This window comes from Gopherus flavomarginatus, chromosome 6, assembly GCF_025201925.1.
Source record: "Gopherus flavomarginatus isolate rGopFla2 chromosome 6, rGopFla2.mat.asm, whole genome shotgun sequence".
Taxonomy (NCBI): domain Eukaryota; kingdom Metazoa; phylum Chordata; order Testudines; family Testudinidae; genus Gopherus; species Gopherus flavomarginatus.
Window position 1 is genome coordinate 131,527,636 of NC_066622.1, and position 20,452 is coordinate 131,548,087.

Here is a 20,452-nt window from a genome sequence, read left to right on the forward strand (position 1 = left end):
GGTTTGTGAACATCACATTAGCGCCAGGATTTTAAATTTTCTGGGTGGGATTTTACTGGGATGGAATTAGCTAAAGAGAGACTAAGGAAAAGAGGGGACACTGGAGTTGGGAGCTAGATAGAGTGAAGCTGAAGTGAAGAAACTGAGTTGGAGCAAACACTCAATCAGTACAGAGGAAAAAACATCCAGAGAAGAAACTGGAAAAAGCAGTTGGACACTGACGACATCATCAGTGTCTGAAGGTCCCTCTCCAGTTGCTCCCATTCATGATCACACAGACCAACTCCCCCTCCCATCTGTGATTGTACAATGTCCCCAGAGGAAGAGCAGAAATTGGTTACATCAAAGTATTTTGTGTATTTTTAGCTTCTTTTAATGCAATTTAACAGCTGGAAGCAAAGGATAGCCAGCACCATGTGACCGGCCAGCTCTCTACAAACCACCAGCAAGTTTTCTGCAGGCCACCAGTAGCTTACTGATGTACAATAAACCTAGCACAATGGGGCCCCTGGGCCTCAAGGTGCTACTGAAATAGTGGGAAATAATTATATTTTCTGAGATCGTTTTAGATAGTGGAAAAGCAGGGAAGCAGAAGTGCCATCACTAAAGACATTTAAAACCAGACTGGACAAAGCACAAGTAAATATTCTGCAGGGAGCAAGTCTGAGTTAGCAAGAGAAAGCACTAGAAGACCCAAGAGACCAGATAGCCTTTTTTCAAATGAACTATATTAATTTCCTACCTTTTCTTCTTCAAACTCACTCCTGCCTGAAATTCAGAGACTCAGCACTCCCCACATAGGAACTGGCTAGTAACCACACTCACTATTGAGCCAAACCCCAGTGTATTATGCAGAGCAAAGGATTCAATGCGCTGAGTATTTAAGCAGCGTGGGAATGTCTCTCCTGGGAGGAGGTAGTGCAGAATGTACCATCCATCAGCCTCCCAAGTGCCATGTTGCTGGGAGAGCCAAGCAATCTCCGTACCACAACATATCTGTATTTGTGAGTGCGGGGAAGGGAAAGTAAATACAATTATGCAACAAAGGAGAGGTCTGGCTGCCTAGAGAGCCTCAAAGAGCACTGCTCTAGGGCCTTGATAGAGCTGCAAAACATAGTGGTTGCTTAGTTACAGCTGTTCCAAGTTCTGAGGAACTTACAAATTCCCCTTGTGGAGACATACTAGCTTCCAAAGCGCCTCCTGTTGTCTTCTCCCATTCCTACCTCTCAGCCCATAGCTGAACATCTACCTAAACTCCCCCTACACCTTCAGAAACTTAAATCAGACCTGGCTTAGTCCTTAGAGATATCAGTACTCTTCTTCTCCAACCAGCCAGTCAGGTTGGCACAGACTTCTGCTCTTCTTCATCCCCACAAAACACTGGTCCCATTCCCCTTCATAATTAGCACACCCCCTTCCTTACACCAACAGTGTCCTCTCCCAACATGGCCACATCCCACCAACTCACAGATTGGGGATGGGAAGGCAGTAAGATAAGACATGTAGATCTGGGTTCCATCCCCAGCTTCTGCCACTGAGTCACAGTGTAATGTTGGGACCTTTTCTGCCTCACTTTCCCCTGATCTGTATCCATTTTCTGGGAGGTAACAATCTCTACCTTTGTAAAATGCTATGAGACCTACAGATGAAAAAAAGTACTATATACATAAATTATACAAGAAAAACATTCAATACTTCACTGGACAGAGGCTTAAATCAATGGTTTTCAACCTTTCCAGAGTACTGTACCCCTTTCAGGAGTCTGAAGCCCAAACCCTGCCACCCAGGGCTGAGGCCAGAGCCCCACTGCCTGGGGCTGAAGCATGTTAGCTTTGTGGGGCCCCTGTGGCATGGGGCCCCAGGCAATTGCTCTGCTTGACACCCCATAATGCTGGTCCTGCACTTGCGAACCCCCCCTCCCCAAAACCCATCCCATGACCCCCAGGTTGAGGAAGTCTAATCTAGATGAGTGGATGTAACCCTTAGAACAGAGGTGACCAAACTACGGCCTGTGGGCCACATCCAGCCAGGCAGCGCGGCTGCCAGTCCTGCTGCTTTGAGCAGCATGGTAAGGGGGGGGGGGAGGAAGTGGGGGTGTTGGATAAGAGTAGGCGGCGGTTGGAATAGGCAGAGGTTCGGGGGGGGCAGTCAGGGGATGGGTAACAGTGGGAGATGGATAGGTGTGGGAGTCCCAGGGGGCCTGTCAGGGGGAGGGGTTGTGGACAGGGGTTGAGGCAGTCAGGGAACAGGGAAGGTTGGATAGGGGGTGGGGTCCCGTTAAGGCAGTTAGGGGCAGGGGCAGTCAGGGGAAAGGGGTGGATAGGGAGCGGGAGCCAGGCTGTTTGGGAAGGCACAGCCTTCCCTACCCGGCCCTCTATACAATTTTGGAACCCTAATGTGGCCGTCAGGCCAAACAGTTTGCCCACCCCTGCCCTAGAAGATCTCTGTGTACCCCCAGGGGCATGCATACCCTGGTCGAGAACCGCTGGCTTAAATTAAGGCATATTCCCATTAGGAAGAATTGTGCAATTAAAAAGAACAGCAGAAAAGGGTATTCCTGAACATACAGGTCACAACTACTTTAAATGTAAGCACATCAGAATACAAGCCACTCTCTTTCCCTTTTTACGCCCCCCCAGACCAATGTTCTCTCTCATGTCATGTCCTTCCTTGTCTATGCTAGTTTGTAAGCTCCTTGGGGCAGGAATCGTGTCTGCGGTCTGAGAAGGATCAGGCATAACTACGGTGCTGTATAAATAACAGGCATGTAGTTTTCAGAAGTACTTATGTGATTTAGAAGCATAAATCCCTGTGAAAGTCAAAAGTCAGTGGAATGCGTACTCCTGAGGGTGCTTCTATATTGCAAGAAAAGAGGCACAGCAGCACGTCTCAGAGCCCAGTCAACTGACTTGGGCTTGCAGGGCTCATGCTACAAGGTTAAAAGCAGCAAGGTAGATGTTCTTGCCTGGGCTCTGAAACCCAGGGAGAGAGGAGGGTCTCAGAGCCTGGGTGCCAACCCGAGCGATAACTTTTACAGCGCTGTTTTCAGCCCTCTAGCATGAGCCCTGCAAGCCTGGGTCATAGCCAAGTGGTTTTTGATTCTGGTTTTTTTTGCAGTGTAGATGTATCCTAAGTGACTTAGGTGCTTTGAAATGCCCACCCTAGATCAATAATAGGTCTAAACACACAGACAGTAGATTCTACTTGACTTTACATTAATATCTAGATTCAATGCAAATGTTTTATTACTTACAATTATAGTACGTAACATAGCAACTTATAAGAAAATGCATTTATCAGAAGTAGAACATGTGTTAACCCAAAGATACAATTCACAGCAGCTATTTCTAGGAAGGCAACACTGTATTTCAAGCTTCTATCCTGTTTCCTTTGGTGATTTTAGCATGTTTGCTATCTAACTTTACTTCTATTGATTTATCAGTCCAAGTGTCCTGCCACAGGGTTGCATTACACAGTCAGTTATGAGTTGGTATAAACCCCCCACCTCCGGAAAAGCGTGTATGCTAAAGCTAGTCTCGCAACTTTCCCCATTCACCACAGTCCCCCTCTCAAGAAGCTAGGTCTTCAGCCTAGATTCCTGGGCAGAGTAATAGCAAAGTCATCTGATGCCTGCAAGAGCATTTTTTTAAAATAATGCATGCTGTTTTATGTATTTTCTCTCAAAGATAAATAATTAACAGGTGAAGAACAATCTTATTTATAATCAATCATAGTGAATTTCAGGCAGCGTAAACTACTTGATACAGGCCACGCTTGAAAGGCTGCCACAAATATTTTAAACTCAACACACATTGGAAGAGACACATGGGTCTATGCACAACACTGGGATCCAGGATGTCCCGAGTTTTACCCAGGCTCTGAAACTAACACTGTCCATAGGTTCGGGCAACTCTCACAACATCTGTGTCTTAGCTTCCCTTCTGCAAAAAAGAGACAATACCAACCTCCCAGGGGCATCATGAGGATTTATTAAGTGCTTTGAAGATAAAGAGCATTGGGTAAGTGATAATACATGTTTCTGGACAAATAAAATCTCAGACAGACAGTTACAGAGCCATCAGCCTTCCCTATCACACTCTGCTGAACGCCAGGTGGGGATGTGGCACTGGTATAGGTATGGCCTGTGTTATCGGATAGTTGCCCTTGCTAATGCTGCAGGTGGTCTCCTCGGCACTAAAGGATGGGAGGAGAATTCCTGACCCTTAACTGCACATTGCCCATTTAATTGTTTTAATGTTGTTGCATGTGCTGTTTGGGAATCAACCTGCAGGGTCTGTTTATCCACAGTTGTGCAAACCGCTTTTGTGCGAGAAAGAGTTGCAGGTAGTGATATGGAGACACAAAGATCAGGGAAGGACAGAGCTATTCACAGCCAAACAACCTCAACTAGACTAAAATAATGTTAAGGGGAGGTTACTTCTCTCCCCCGCACTATTCCAAGAATCTCAGTTACAGGGAGAGTTTGCTTAGATACCGCAGCTCACGGGATGCATAAACCACCCAAATTTTTGGCCCCCTAATAAGAGGACAAGCTCAGCTCTAGCATCTAGACCCAGAGGCTTCATACTTGTTCTCAGCCAGGAAAAGAACCGGTGTCCACTCATGGCCAAGAACAGCTAAAATGGGCACATAGGATGGAGGACTGCTCAGGAAGCACAAAGGTGGGGGAGTCTTTGGGTCAACTGTAGCCCTGTGGCCCCTGGTAGTGAAGGAGGAAAGGGGACTCAGGGGACAGACAGAGACGCAGGAGGAACATAAGAACTGTCATACTGGGTCAGATTAGTAGTCCATCTAGCCCACTATCCTGTCTCTGACAGTGGGCAGTAACAGAGATTTAGGCAGAGTGTGCAGAACAGGGTAGTTGGAGTGATCCACCCTGTCTTCTCCTCACAGCTGGGGTTTAGGGTTGCCCCAAGAAATGGGCTGCATCCCTGACCATCTTGGGTAACAGCCATAGATGGACTGATTCTCCATGAACTTATCCAGTTCTTTTCTGAATCCAGCAACACTGAGTCCTGTGGCACCTTAAAGACTAACAGAATCCAGTTATCCTTTGGACCATCACAACATCCCATGGCAAAGAGTTCCACAGGTTAGCTGAATGCGTGGAAAAACTACTTCCTCTTGTTTGTATTAAACCTGCTCCCTATTCATTTCACTGGGTGACCCTGGTGTTTGTATTGTGGGATTGGTTTAACAACACTTCTGTATTCACTTTTTCTAAACCATTTATGATGTATAGATCTCCCTCATATCCACTTCTACCTCCTTAGCCATCTCTTTTCTAAGCTAACCCTAATCTTTTTAGTCTCTCCTTGTACAAGAAGAGAACGAGAAGGAAAATAATGAGGAAAGGAGAATATTTTAAAGAGGGAGGAGGAGCGGTGGTGGTGAGAGGTATGTAACAAAGAGAAAAGGAAAGGGTTCAGTTATGGTAAGCGTGCTAGCCTGGGACATGAGAGCTCAACCTCTGCTCCACCACAGACTTCCTGTGCAACCTCGATTTAGTTACTTAGAGGCTGCTCTACACTGGAAAATTAGATCAACGCAGCCACATCACTCACAGATGTGAGAAATCTACACCCAAGATATATAATTAAGCTGACCTAAGTCCCCATGTAGACAGCGCTAGGTCAACAGAAGAATTGTTCCACTGACCTAGCTACCATCTCTTGGGGAGGTAGATTTACTATTGCGACAAAGAACCGACAGTTGCACCGCTGCAGCTGTAGCATTTTAAGTATAGACATAGCCTAAGTGTCTCTGTGCTCCTGTTCTCCATCTGTACAATGGGGATAATAGCACTGCCTATATCACAGGGGTGTGGTGAAGATCATTGAAAGATTGTGAGGTGCTCGGACATTATGGTGATGGAAGCCATATAGGCACTTCAGATAGAATAAAACAAAAAGGAGAGAAAACTTTCTTGCCTACATTTTCTTATTCCAAATTAAATCCCCTTGTTATCACATACATGTGGGGTAGCTGCATTAGGGATATTACAATTCCCCTTGGCATTTTTGTTCTGCGCTGCTCTTATTATAAACAGTGGCACGCAATCCTAACTCCTGTCAGAGCATACAAAGCCCTTAAAGTTGTAGTTAACTGGTAGCCCATTTCAGAAATTATGTTCATTACTTCATCTTCTCTGAGGCAGGAGTTCCCGTGTGGTTTTTAGCTAGTGCCGCTTATGGACCCATGAGTAATATTATTCACTTGAACAAGGCAAGTCATTGCATCAGAATCTCTGACTCTCAACACTTCAACAAACAGCACTTCAAGCTATATAGGAGGAAAAAGCCTGGGAAGCCTCTGGAGACGGATTTGGGAGAGCCAGAAGAGATGCCTGTCTTCCTGTATTATTTCTGTGCTTGCAAAACTACACTTGGAAAGCAGATTGCTCATCTGTGTATCTAGGGACATACTTCCCTAGTGTAATGCTATCAAGTTCTGTGAGGGTTCACCATCAATGAATTTGGCCTTGGTCTTCATTTTTAGGCCCATCCATAGATGTAACAAAGACAGGAGTCATCCTAAAATAAAGTCTTAGCAACATGCTTAAATGGAAACTTGAAGATTCAAGTTTCGGCAGAGATTCAAGATTCTTGATCCAGAGCTGGCTGTGGTGCATTCCAGGTTAGATACCATCTAGGTACAGATTATGTCTTCCATTTTTCTCTACACAGCTCCCAGGCCTTTCCTGGGCCCCTTATGACAATGAACAAACAGCAAGCCACCATTTCATACTTCTATTGACTGCAGCAAAAATTATATCTAGAGTGCTTTCAATGCAAGAAGTCAATCCATAGGAGGTTCGTGCTTTATAACTGCAGGTTTCCTCCAAATGTGTGGGCTCACTTCTGGGACACAAAAGAGGAATGAATATATTTTCTACACCAATTCCTCACAGGAGCGCTAAGGAAGTGGTGGTAACTTTTCTTTCTACATATTTGCCTTGACTTGATAGTCTGGGCTCGGTATCTCTGAATGGTGACCTGAAGCAATCTAAGCCAGGTCTCTACAGTTACTGTTTTGGAAGACTAATCACAAAGATTCCATCTAGGATTTGGGAGAACTGTAACCATAGGAAGGTGCTCTAGGTTACATCTCTAGCTCCCAAGATCTGTGCATTATTCAGTAAGGAGATGGAAGCAGCTGTGCAAGAGCTCAGGAAAGAAAAGCCAAAATGAGGAGTCTCCTAGTCAATAGCTTTATTTGCTCCTTGTCCTTGATGATGTATAATAAACTCCTGAAAGGTTCCCGAGAGAGCAAGCTCGCTCATGTTTTTGCTTACTTTTAACTTTTAAAGCATCAGTGACATCAAATCTCACCTTCCCCATTTTTAATGGAAGTCTCTTTGGAGGATCAGAGAACAGGTGCAGAACCTTTCAGAAGGCCTCAATTTAAAGGGGTGGGGTTACTGAATGTTTCACCAAAATGTATTTTCTTCCCCGTTTGTCAGATGTTTATTTTTGCTACCAGCTACTTAACTCAAAGTATGGTTAATAATTCCTTCCCCATTCACACTCTCAGTTTTACTCTCTGGGTATTTGTTGTACCTAGGGCTGTTGATTAAAATCGCAGCTAACTCATACAATTAACTCAAAAAAATTAATCGCGATTAAAAAAATTAACTTGTAGAACACAAAAATTAATTAAGGTTTTCTTTATATAGCATTTTAACCAACATGCTTTACAATAGTTAGCTAATGGTACAAACAACATTTGGAAAGATCATTAAGTGGTCCGCTGACACCCTCAGCTACTTTCAAGTGGTCTGTGAAAAAAAAAAAAAGCTTGAGAACCAATGCTCTATGCAGATGAGGACACAGATGTTCCAACAGATAATGACAACACCATGTTGGTTTACCAAAATTGCCACTTTACAAAAAAGCAAGGAAGTCATCTCACAGCCATGAAATCGTTCGTTTACACCACAGCAACCACATCCTTCCAATAACTCGAGAGACTAGAAATGTTTAAAAAGTAGAATGTCAGTTACACCTGCTGTCTTTATAACATTAGACTTACTACTAAGCAAATCTAGTTTATTTTTTACATTTAAGTCTGAGAAACAGAGAACGTACTTTCACAACTGGATCCTAATAAACTTCAAAGCTCAACAGTCAGCTTTTCAACAGTTTTTTATTCTGCAAATGACCATTCTTTCCTCAGGGCCAGAATTTTAGGGGAAAAAATAAAGGAACTAAAATGTGCTGCTAAAACAACCACCTATGCGTTCTTATTTCTTTAAAGGGGATGCTTCTTTTGAGATCAACATGCTTTCACTGGGAATCTCTTCACACTTCCATTGCACAGCCTTTTGGAAGTGGACTAGTTATTTTAAACACTCTTCACTATTTGACAGCCTGGGGGCCAATTCCTGAACTCTTTACTCTGGTTCTAATTAAGGAAAAAATCTCCAATCAAAAAAGCACTTAAACACATATTTGTGTCCCACTGAAATCAAAATGCTTGGTATTGTGCATATTCTATAGTATTTCCTGACTCAAGTCCTCGTACATTTGGAATTTAGGATTTGATTGTGTATTATTAATTTCTTGAACTCCAATTAAGCTACAGCACTCGACCCAAGGTTTAAGAATCTGAAGTGCCTTCCAAAATCTGAGGAGGATGAGGTGTGGAGCATGCTTTCAGAAGTCTTAAAAGAGCAACACTCCAATGCAGAAACTACAGAACCCGAACAACCAAGAAAAGAAAATCCACCTTCTGCTGGTGGCATCTGACTCAGATGATGAAAATGAACATGCATCGGTCCGCTCTACTTTGGATCGTTATTGAGCAGAACCCGTCATCCGCATGGATGCATGTCTTCTGGAATGGTGGTTGAAGCATGAAGGGACATATGACTATTTAGCACATCTGGCATATAAATATCTTGCGATGCCGGCTACGGCAGTGACATGAGAACGGTTGGTCTCACTTTTCAGGCGACATTGTAAACAAGAAGTTGGCAGCATTGGCTGAAGTAGGACTGAATGGACTTGTAGGTTGTAAAGTTTTACATTAAAAAATAAAACAATGCAGTTATTTTTGTACATAATTATACATCTGTAAGTTCAACTTTCATTATAAAGACACTGCACTACAGTACTTGTATTAGGTGAACTGAAATATACTATTTCTTTTGTTTTTTACAGTGCATATATTTGTAATAAAAATAAACATAACATGAGCACTGTACACTTTGTATTCTGTGTTGTAATTGAAATATTTGAAAATGTAGAAAACATTCAAAAATGTATTTAAATAAATGGTATTCTATTATTGTTTAATGGCACAAATAATTTTTTTCATCGCTTGACAGCCCTACATATAGTTAAAGACAGGGATTCTTTAAGTTTCCTAGCCACCGAAGACCCAGATATATTACAGAAGCCCAAAACAACTATACCAGGGGTCAGCAACCTATCAAAAGTGGTGTGCCGAGTCTTCATTTATTCATTCTGATTTAAGGTTTCCCATGCCAGTAATACATTTTAACATTTTTAGAAGGTTGCCTTCTATAAGTCTATAATATGTAACTAAACTATTGTTGTATGTAAAGTAAATAAGGTTTCTTATAATGTTTAAGAAGCTTCATTTAAAAATAAATTAAAATACAGAGCCCCTCCAGACCGGTGGCCAGGACCCGGGCAGCGTGAGTGCCAATGAAAATCAGCTTGCGTGCCGTCTTCACGTGCCATAGGTTGCCTACCCCTGAACTATACCATAAGATTACCATCGCTGCATGCTCTCTACAGCTTTTAAACCTTACCACTGAATAATCTGAGGGTAAGATGTACTCTTCTATTGGCTGAACCTTGCTGCAGATAAAAAACAGTAACTGGTTTCCACTTTATATGCAAGATATGATTCATCTCAAAGGGAAACAAAAATACTCACTTATTAAATAAAAATGCACAAACACAAATATTTCCAACATGGGTATTAAAGACAGGTAAGTACAAATTAACTTTAATCTTTCATAAATAAAAAACCACCATCACCCCGACAAACTTCAGCACAATCACTTTACGTAAGAAACCAAATCAAAGAACATTAGGAAGGTAAAGATCACTTGAGCATCAGAGTTATTTACTTGGGTACCAAATCCACAGCCTCCTTATCAAATCTCTGTGGTATTTTTGGACCATTCGCCCTTCCAGAATAAAGTAATGTACATTCCTAGCTCAAATATTTTCATTATGCTTTTAACATTCAAATGCTTTCAGACATAAAAGAGAAACAAGACTATAATCCAGATATAGTTTAATTTCCTCTGCCCTGCAAAAATTGAGCTAGAGAAACACAGTGTATTTAAATGCAAGGATTAGTAAATGTTCTCTTTTTTCAGCCAGTACTCCTGTCCGCACTTGAAAGCAACTCTGTTTAATTGCTGAATAGGTTAAAGTAAAATTTAACCACGTGCTAGACAGACTGCTGTTAGGAGGGTGGAGGGGAGAGAACCTGAGTAAGGGACCTAATAGTGGACAATTTTGAAAATTATAGTGTGTATCAGTAATGGGAGAGAACACTGAGATTCAAAAGGAATAATCTGTAATAACAGAAAAAAATAGCAATGGTCAGCAACAAAGCTATTTGTACCAGGGCATTTACCTTTGCCATAGCTAAGTCTGGAGGTAGTGACATGACAAACTTAGGGTACGTCTACACTACGGGATTATTCCGATTTTACATAAACGGGTTTTATAAAACAGATTGTATAAAGTCGAGTGCACGCGGCCACACTAAGCACATTAATTCGGCGGTGTGCATCATGGTCCAAGGCTAGTGTCGATTTCCGGAGTGTTGCACTGTGGGTAGCTATTCCGTAGCTATCCCATAGTTCCTGCAGTCTCCCCCGCCCCTTAGAATTCTGGGTTGAGAGCCCAGTGGCTGATGGGGCAAAAATCATTGTCGCGGGTGGTTCTGGGTAAATGTCGTCACTCATTCCTTCCTCCGGGAAAGCAACGTCAGACAATCATTTCGTGCCCTTTTTCCCTGGATTGCCCTGGCAGACGCCATAGTAAGGCAACCACGGAGCCCATTCAGCTTTTAAAAAAAAACAGTCACCGTATGTGTACTGGATGCTGCGGACAGAGGTGATACTCCAGCGCTACACAGCAGCATTCATTTGCTTTTGCATGATAGCAGAGACGGTTACCACTTGTTTTGTACCGTCTGCTGCCAGTGTAATTTGGCAATGAGATGACGGTTATCTGTCGTTCTGTACTGTCTGCTGCTATCACGGGTGCCCCTGGCTGAGATTGGCCGGGGGCGCAAAGGCAAAACTGGGAATGACTCCGAGTCAATCCCTCCTTTATGGTTTCTAAAAATAGAGTCAGTCCTGCCTAGAATATGGGGCAAGTGTACTAGAGAACCAGTGTATCAGAGAGCACAGCTGCTCCGTGTCAGACCCTGCAGAAATGATGAGCTATATGCCATTCACGGGGGGTGCCTCTGCAACAACCCCACCCATTGCTTCCTTCCTCCCCCAACCTTCCTGGGCTACCGTGGCAGTGTTCCCCACCATTTGTGTCATGAAGTTATAAAGAATGCAGGAATAAGAAACAGTGACTTGTTAGTGAGATAAAATGAGGAGGAGGCAGCCTCCCGCTGCTATGACAGTCCAGGCAGGACATTAAGCGGTGCGGGAGAGAGGAGCCCAGCATGCCGCTGCTATGATAGTCCAGGCAGTACAGAATCCTTTTCTTTACACAGGAAAGGAAGGGGGCTGATGGAGCTCGGCCCCCAGTTGCTATGATGAGGACGGTTACCAGCCGTTCTGTCTCATCTACTGGGAATGACCGGGAATCATTCCTATTTTTACCCAGGCGCCCCTGAGGCCAGCCAGGGGTATTCAGCAGTTATCAAGCACGGGCTGATGGTGACAACGGATAGCAGTCATATTGTACTGTCTGCCACCGGGGAGGGGAGAAGAGCGGATACTGCTCTTCACTGCTGCAGCATCGCGTCTACTACCAGCATTCAGTAGACATAGGGTGACATTAAAAGAAGTCAAGAAACGATTTCTTTCCCTTTTCTTTCACGTGGGGGGGGGGGAGTAAATTGACGAGCTATTCCCTGAACCACCCCGGACAATGTGTTTGACCCTACAGGCATTGGGAGTTCAGCCAAGAATGCAAATACTTTTCGGAGACTGCTGGGGACTGTGGGATAGCTGGAGCCTTCAGTACCCTCTCCCTCCCTCCCTCCATGAGCGTCCATCTGAGTCTCTGGCTTCCCGTTACACTTGTCACGCAGCACTGTGTAGCCTGTAGATTTTTTTTTTCAAACGCTTTGGCATTTCGTCTTCTGTAACGGAGCTTCGACAGAACAGATTTGTTTCCCCATACAGCTATCAGATTCAGTATCTCCTGTACGGTCCATGCCGGAGCTCTTTTTGGATTTGGGACTGCATCGCCACCTGTGCTGATCAGAGCTCCACGGTGGGCAAACAGGAAATGAAAATCAAAATTTCGCAGGGCTTTTCCTGTTTACCTGGCCACTGCATCCGAGTTGAGATTGCTGTCCAGAGGAGTCACAGTGGTGCACTGTGGGATACCGCCCAGAGGCCAATATCATCGATTTGCAGCCACACTAACCCTAATCTGATATGGTAATACCGATGTTAGCCCTACTCCTCTCGTTGGGGAGGAGTACAGAAACCGATTTAAAGAGCCCTTTATATCGATATAAAGGGCCTTGTAGTGTGGATGGGTACAGCGTTAAATCGGTTTAACGCTGCTAAAATCGGTTTAAACGCGTAGTGTAGACCAAGCCTCTGACACAGCAAATAGAATGTGATGAAAATCTACACTGGAAGTGAGCCTCTTCTTTCAGAAAACATTGCTTTGGAGCCCAGAAATATGTATTTCCAGGATGAAACTCATTGTCCTATTCCCAGTAATATATACTTGGATGCAATGACAGCTGCTAATTAGTTTTTCTATATCTGTAGCTATCTAAAGGATACCCAGTTATATGTAAGTCACTGAATAAAAACACTACCTGAATGAGAAACTAGGAGCCCCTAAATAAACATGCACCAGTTTTCATTCCCCGTGACAATTTACATGCCACTAATATTTAAAATAGGTGTTCTTGATCCACGTGTCCTTTAACTTGCCCATCACAGAATCTTCCACCATAGATTACAACAGTATTAAAAAGTGGCCTATTGCTAGCTCAGTGTCAGCTTCCAGGGGAATAGGCTCTCTCATGAGTTCAGAAGGTTCTCACAGGAACTGAAAATACCACAAACAGGAGACGTAAAAGCACCGCAGACATGAGACATACAAAGCATGGTGGCAGCTACATATAGAAGGGCCTGCTCAGAGTTTGCTTATGTGCACTAGTCCACAAGGCCATTCTTCAGTGGTTCTTTCTCTAAAAGAAGAAAACCATGCGGCTTGCAGTTTCTAACATGAGCAGCCCTGATCTGCACTGACTAGGGAAACAGTTGAAACACTATTAGTAGATTTTCAGAAAAGACTGATTTTATTATGGTGGTAGCTTTCATCCTAGGGGAGATGGGGAATACGGAGTGTAACTTTGGCACAGCAGAACGGGGGTGATAAAGATCATACCCTACCAAGGTGGAATAGTGGGCAATAAGGAAGGTTTGAGAGAAATCACAGGAAACCAGCGTGTGATTTACAGAACAAAGAAAATTAATTCTGCAGATAAAGAGAGGGGAAGGAAACAAGGGCAGTATGTACTGTGAGGTGGCCCTACAAGGGACCCAAGAAGGTGGGGGGATGTCATCTCTATAGGTCTGGTTGTGACACAAACTTGGGCTGGAGTTTCCTAGATTAACCATACCTCACCCCCATGCTCTCCTCCATGAACTGACGGGATGATGCAGCAACGAGAACTCGTCTGTACACTCAAAGTAACCTACCATGTGGGTTTTTCCACAGGACAGGAGCAGCTAGCCTAGAAGACACTCTCTGCTCCAACTGACAAAAAACCAAGATTAATTTATAATGGAAACCCCGACACAACCTTAACTATAGCATCCTGACTGCAATGCTATAATCTGATCTGCGTGTGAACTAACTCCCATCGTCTCAATAGTATTTATCTTACGTTAACTCCTGTTACAAAAGGGTTGAGTCATATAGCAGAGCTAGCCAAGAAATAAAACTGCAGGGCTTGCTAAAACTCTGACTCAAGGATAAACAGGCTCTGTCCTAAAACAGGTTATGAGAGCGACACTCCACAGGAGCATTGTTAGCCAGACTTCAGATCCACTAAACAATGGCGTTTTCTTTATGCTGTAGAGAGTATTACAGTCCTGCCAAGAAAGTGGTGAGGGGAGAAGCAAACCACTGCCCTTCAGTTCATGATAACACGTATTAACCAGTGCCTGAGAAACCAGATACCTTAGCAACCTCATGTAGGGACAATGACCCAATCAGATTTCAGTATCAGGAGAAGAGGAACAGTATTTACTCTGCATACAGATTAGTTGCAAAACTGGGTCACTTCTTGCCTTTTTTTTTTTTTTTTGCGGGGGGCGGGGGAGGCGGGGGAAGGCTTCTTTTTCAAATCTTTTAGAGTCTTTGCCTGGACTTTAAACCTACTTGGTGCAGGGTAGAAATCCCCAGCTGTCTGAGCTGACGAAATCATACCTGCATGTGTAATGTTAAAGCATGTTACATTGACTGGGCTTTGTATTTCTTAGAATTCAGCTCATTAGCTACTTACCGGTTCTTCTCCAGTTCGTTGTGTGTAGACCTGGAAGACAAACAAAAATTTGGATTAGCTCCCTTCAGCCTCCCAGCACAGTAATCCAACTGCTGCAAGACAAACATTTCCAACAGTACAACTCAGCATATAGTCAACCATTTGTATATATTAGAATATTCAGCCATAATTCTCCACTCTCTCTTGCTGTGAGACACACTTCCCATGCCAGGTCTATATTTACTTGCTGTTCTCAGATGCATTACTGTAAATTTACATGAGATATTTAAAAACATCCAAAACCCAGAATTGAGACAATGGTGAGAGCAGAGGACTGGGAGTCAGGAGCCCTGGGCTCTATTCCTGGCTTTGCCACTGACTCCATGTGTGATCACAGTTGAGTCACTTAACCTCTCTGTACCTCAGTTTGCCCATCTGTCAAATGGGAATATTGATACAACCTACCACACAGGGCTATAATAAGACTTCATTCATGTTCCTAAAATGTTTTGAGATCTTCAGATGCAAGTTGCTCTGTAACGCAACGTTGGACAAATCATCCAAAGAGTCACTATTAATATCTTTCCCACTTGCTGCCAGAGCCGAAAATTTGCCCAGCATTTGGGTATGTGAAGGTGGGACGTACATACAGGGATAGGGGTAGAGGAATGCTTCCTCTACCATGCTTGCAAGCACTACGGGATTGAAGCAGTGCTTGCGGGATTCAAATATGGTTCCCCAGCTCACCTCCAGCATCTCTCACAACTGGGGATACTAGCATCCTCACAAGACTCACAGTAGAGCATCTGTACCCTAAAAAGGTACTTAGCCTCATACTTACATCACTAAAAACACCTGAAAATGTGTGTTCTTGTCTTTATACCTGTATACCATCAAGCACACCACTGCTATTCAAACAATAACTCACAACTGGAAAATTAAAGAGTGTAAAAACAAAATGGAAATCGACTAATCTGTTTTCACTGTTTGTGTGATGACAATGTGAATAGACAAAGTTAGGTGATGTGTACACTTGAGACCTTACAGAAGCACAGCTGTACTGATGCAGCTGTGCTGCTGCAAGATCTCTCATGTAGCCATAGAGATCTCCCGTTGATATAATTAAACCATCTCCAATGAGCAGCAATAACTAGGTCAGTGGGAGAAGCTCTCCTGCTGATATAGCACTGTGCAAACTACCACTTATGCCGGTGAAACTTATGTTGCTCACGGGGGTGTTTTTTTCACGGCCTTACATATTAGTGTCTTTTCATAAGTGTTTATGATCTGCAGTGTTATTAACAGCCCACGTAATTTTATTTTAAAATATACAAATTTTAATCTAACATGTCCCTTTAATGTAAGGTCATCTTAAAATAGGAATAAATGAGCCAAGAGCTTAATAAAAAGGATCTATTTTCTGTAATTTGGCATCACATTTCTTCCGGAGCTCTGAGAAGATTATCCTCTATCCCCCATCTGGAGAATCCTGACAACAATTCTCCAGTTAGGGAACTGAATGAAGGTTCACAGCTCCACGGGAAACCCTCTAGTAATTAGGTGCTTCCCAAAAAAGGAGGGAAAAAAGTGCTGAATGGGTATTAGGAGTTCAATAAAGACCATAACTAAACCTGTAGACATTTGAGAAATAAAACAATTTTACAGAAACAAGCCCTGAAGATTAAAGCTTAATTAGCCATGGTTCAGAGCCTATAAATAGATGGACAAAATCTTTAAGACATGTCAGTGGAATGTGTCTGATTTGGTATTGGACACTGGTCTCTCAGGGTGTATCTGCATTTCAATCTGGAGGTGTAAATTCCAGTTTGAGGAGATACACCTGCACTAACCTGACGAGCACATACCCACTTGCACTGGTGCAGCTACATTCTACTTTTAGCAGGCTGGCTTGTTCAGTGCTCCAAGGCTGGAGCACTCACAGAGAAAATTAGCAGGTGCTTAGCACCCACCAGCAGCCAGCTCCCCTGCTGCCTCCCCACTGGCAGCCCCCAACCACCTCCTTCCCATCCCTCCCAGCACCTCCTGCATACTGCAAAACAACTGTTCGGCGGTGTGCAGGAGGCACTGGGAAGGAGGGAGAGGAGCAGGGACAGGGCACGCTTGGGGGAAGGGGCAAAAAGAGGCAGGGAAGAGGCAAACTGGGGTGGAGTGGGGGTGAGGCCTTGGGGGAAGGGGTGGAGTACAGGTGGGAAGAGGCAGAGCAGGGGTGGGTGCTTGGGGAGAGGTGAAGTGAGGGTGGAGTATGGGGCGGAGTGGGGGTTGAGTACCTCTGGGAGAAAATTAGAAGCCGGCACCTGGGCCGCCAGCTCAAAGTGCAGACATACCTTTAAAGGCACAGTATACTACACAGACTCCTGAAGCTAGACAAGCTCCCACAGTAACTGTTTTAATTTCCACATCATGCAAAGCCCTAAAAAGGGGTCACCCTCAAAGTGAAAGACAAGCAGCAACTTTTTATTCTCCTGGTTAAATGATCAACTAATGCTGGATGTTGAGTGTACATTTTTAATTTTATTTTTACATACATCTTTCGACAGCTGATAAACCTAAACACTAAGGATCAAGTTTCAAAATGTGACCTTCACTTGGCCATGTGTGACTGTAGATAGGCAAGTCACCTGCATGCGTATGGTTAGTGGAAGTCTAAGTGCCTGTACTACTTAAACTTCTGCCATGGAGGGGGTCTCTGCGCCAGCCCAATGTAGGCTGGCTTAGAGAGTAGCACTATTTAGGACAAACAAGGAGCTGACAGGTTCATAATTACTTGGATACAGTGGCCCTAGCAGCTTCAGTAACTGACACAAAAGGCATAAGTCTGCCAATTACTTTATAGACTAGAACAACTGCACTGCAGCCTTGTGCCCTGGCCCCAGGTAAAGGGGCTCTCACACCTTTTGAGTCCCCTTACTTCACCTACATGAAGCCTGATTACTTGTTGGGTGAGTGAGAGTGAAGTGGCTTGCACCCTTTTTTTTATGCAAGTGATAATTTAAACCAGCAAATCCCATCTGCTCATGCAACTAGACTGTAAATTCTATCATTTACACATCAAATGACAGTGCTCATTAACTATTTGCAAAAAACAACCTCCCAGAGACTGGGTCAAGGCCCCTTTAAAAGCTGACCCCAAATTCTTTGGAACGTGTTACAAGTTTTATTTACGTATGTTTCTGCAGGAGACTTTGCAGTCTTCCTGGCTATTCCATTAACAGTTATAAAGCCAAAGATATGCAATGAATTCCTATATTATACTGAGCCAATTATCAAGGCCAGCACAGAAAGAACAAAGTTTGGCTCACTGCTGTGAACAAAATTAAAACAGCAGGTTCCTGCGATTCCTCTCACACAGGAAACTCTTTATTACCTATCTTCTTTCCAATGAACAACACAATTCTGAGAGGTCACAGTCTTTTCATCAAGTTAGGAAATTTATGCTGTGACTTTTAACCATATCACCTGCAAAAACTTTCCCAGCACAAATGAATTCGAATAAAAGCAGCTCAGCAAACATATATGGATCTTGCCAAGTTGTTACCTGTGCTATTAGCACCAGCTACATTTAAGCTAACTACAAACATTTTTCAAAAGTCTGATATCCTCGTTATCATTTAGACTCACTTGCATTTTTATATTTACTTAAACTGGACAATAAAAATAGAAAAGGCAGTTTCGCTTCTCTTTATAGTCAGTTTCACTTTCTGTATCTGGCATGATTTTTCTATCTTTGGGTTGCAATCATTACAAAGATTTATTTGGATTTAAGTAAGACACCATTGCCATTGAAATGGAAAAAATAAAAATTCATGACCATGTCTGTTAATATTAACTTTTCTAACAACTTTAAAAAAAAAATCAACCACAAAATATTCAGTCTAAACTGACTGCTTTTACTTAAAAAAAAAAAAATAAATAAAAATTTTTCTCTTCTGATTAATATCAACCAGAATCTGGACATAAACCAGGCTATCGACTGCTTTTTAATCTGACAGTTAAATATTCAGAATTATAGAACAGCGTCAACTTTCTGATCCAATAACATGGGTACAAGAGATACCATCCACTGGAAAATCTGAACATTTTGTAAATTGTTGAAAGTAGTCCAAAAATTACACCAATGAGATTAGCCATATTTCTCTTGAATTTTTGTTTTACTTCATATATTTGGCAGTACTCTGGATACAGTCAGTTTCACTGTTGTTGATGGTCTGTTGCATTAGGATGATGCCTCCTGCATTAGGATATCACTCTCATGCACTGATCTGAGGGAGCTCACATACATGCTGTCACCCAGGCTATGCCAGAGGGTGTTTACCAGTAGCTGAGCAAAACTGAAACTGAAGAGGCAGGATCAGAGAGAGAAAGGGGAGGGCCCAAGCAAGGTTGCTATTGTTTTTCTCAGCCTGTCCTATATCTTCTGCTCAAAAAGACCTTTCTAAGCATCAGCAGGTGAGGAGAAAAAGCCCATTAAAATTTAAAAATCCAGGACATCCTACTCAAAGTGGGCTCAATCAGAAAGGTGATTTGTTTTATACATTAATCATTTATTGAAAAAAAATTGGCAGTGTGCCTTTAAATTTAATAAAGTGTCACATAAATGGAAGGACTGTTGTGATAATTGGGCTACAAATTTACTCTAACTATGAGTTCAACTCTAAAAAGTATGTACAAGTTCATAAAATGTCAAAATAACCTATAACAACAAATGTTAATGGCAAAAGGTACAAAAGAGAGACAGAATAACTGAATTAGTCTAAACAAAAAGGCCACATTGATAGGATTCAAGGACTGTGTTGTATGCATGTTAAAAACAGGAGGCATGGAGCTGGAAGTTAATAAGCCAAAATTGGTATGCCAGGTATTAGGCCTAACGGGGGAACAAAATAATAGGTTATTCCACCCATGACTCCCTTTTTGGGTACTTAAAAGAAAAATTTTGTGGGGAAAGAATGAAAGAACAAAACAAAGACTGAAAGGACAGAAGCTACTGAAGCGATCTTTACCTTCATGGTTGCCATCTCCCACCATATCCTGGCACCCCAGGACTTCATCTTCCCGATTCTGAGAGATCTCATGGCCCAAATGGGCTAGAGAGAGTGTGACCCAGACGACATCGCCACCCCTCCTGGCTCCAGATGAATCCCAACCACCACCTGGGATGACAGTTATTACTATCTTTAATACACTCTAACTGCGGACGAAACCATGCTATTGAACGTTACACCAACTGACTGTGAAATCCTTCAACATCACATCTGTGACAACTGCTCCACCGCTAAGGGGACAGATATATTGTCCCTGTAACATAACCACCAGATGACAAAAGGGAGAGTACCACAGTAGTCCTCATCCATTATGACTGTTAACGAGGCCAACCGACAACTCTCTGACACCACCTACTATAAAGAACTCAAAGAAGACTCCACCCCACAATTTGCCCAGGAATTTAAGGATATCATCAAATCCTTCCCCAAACAACTCCAAGAGAAATACAACAAACTCATCCTCTACGAACCCACCCCAGGACCTTCTACATATTTCCCAAGATATACAAACAAGGGAACCCAGGCAGACCCATCCTAAAATATAGGGTCTCATAGAAACCATCCTCAAACCACTCAACACACAAAGGGCCAGCTTCCTCCAAGAAAAAGGTGACTTCCTCAATAAATTTCGCAACACTAACAACCTCCCTCAGACCACCATCTTTGCCACTATG

The 20,452-nt window shown here is 43.0% G+C and overlaps 1 protein-coding gene across 1 annotated transcript in view; it reads right to left on the reverse strand.

Annotated features, from left to right (window-relative positions):
* Positions 1 to 20,452, reverse strand: part of MXI1 (MAX interactor 1, dimerization protein) — an 82,201-nt gene that overhangs the window by 41,620 nt on the left and 20,129 nt on the right. The window contains 1 exon segment of the mRNA XM_050958192.1: positions 14,737 to 14,766. Within this exon segment, the coding sequence (XP_050814149.1) occupies positions 14,737 to 14,766 (30 nt within the window).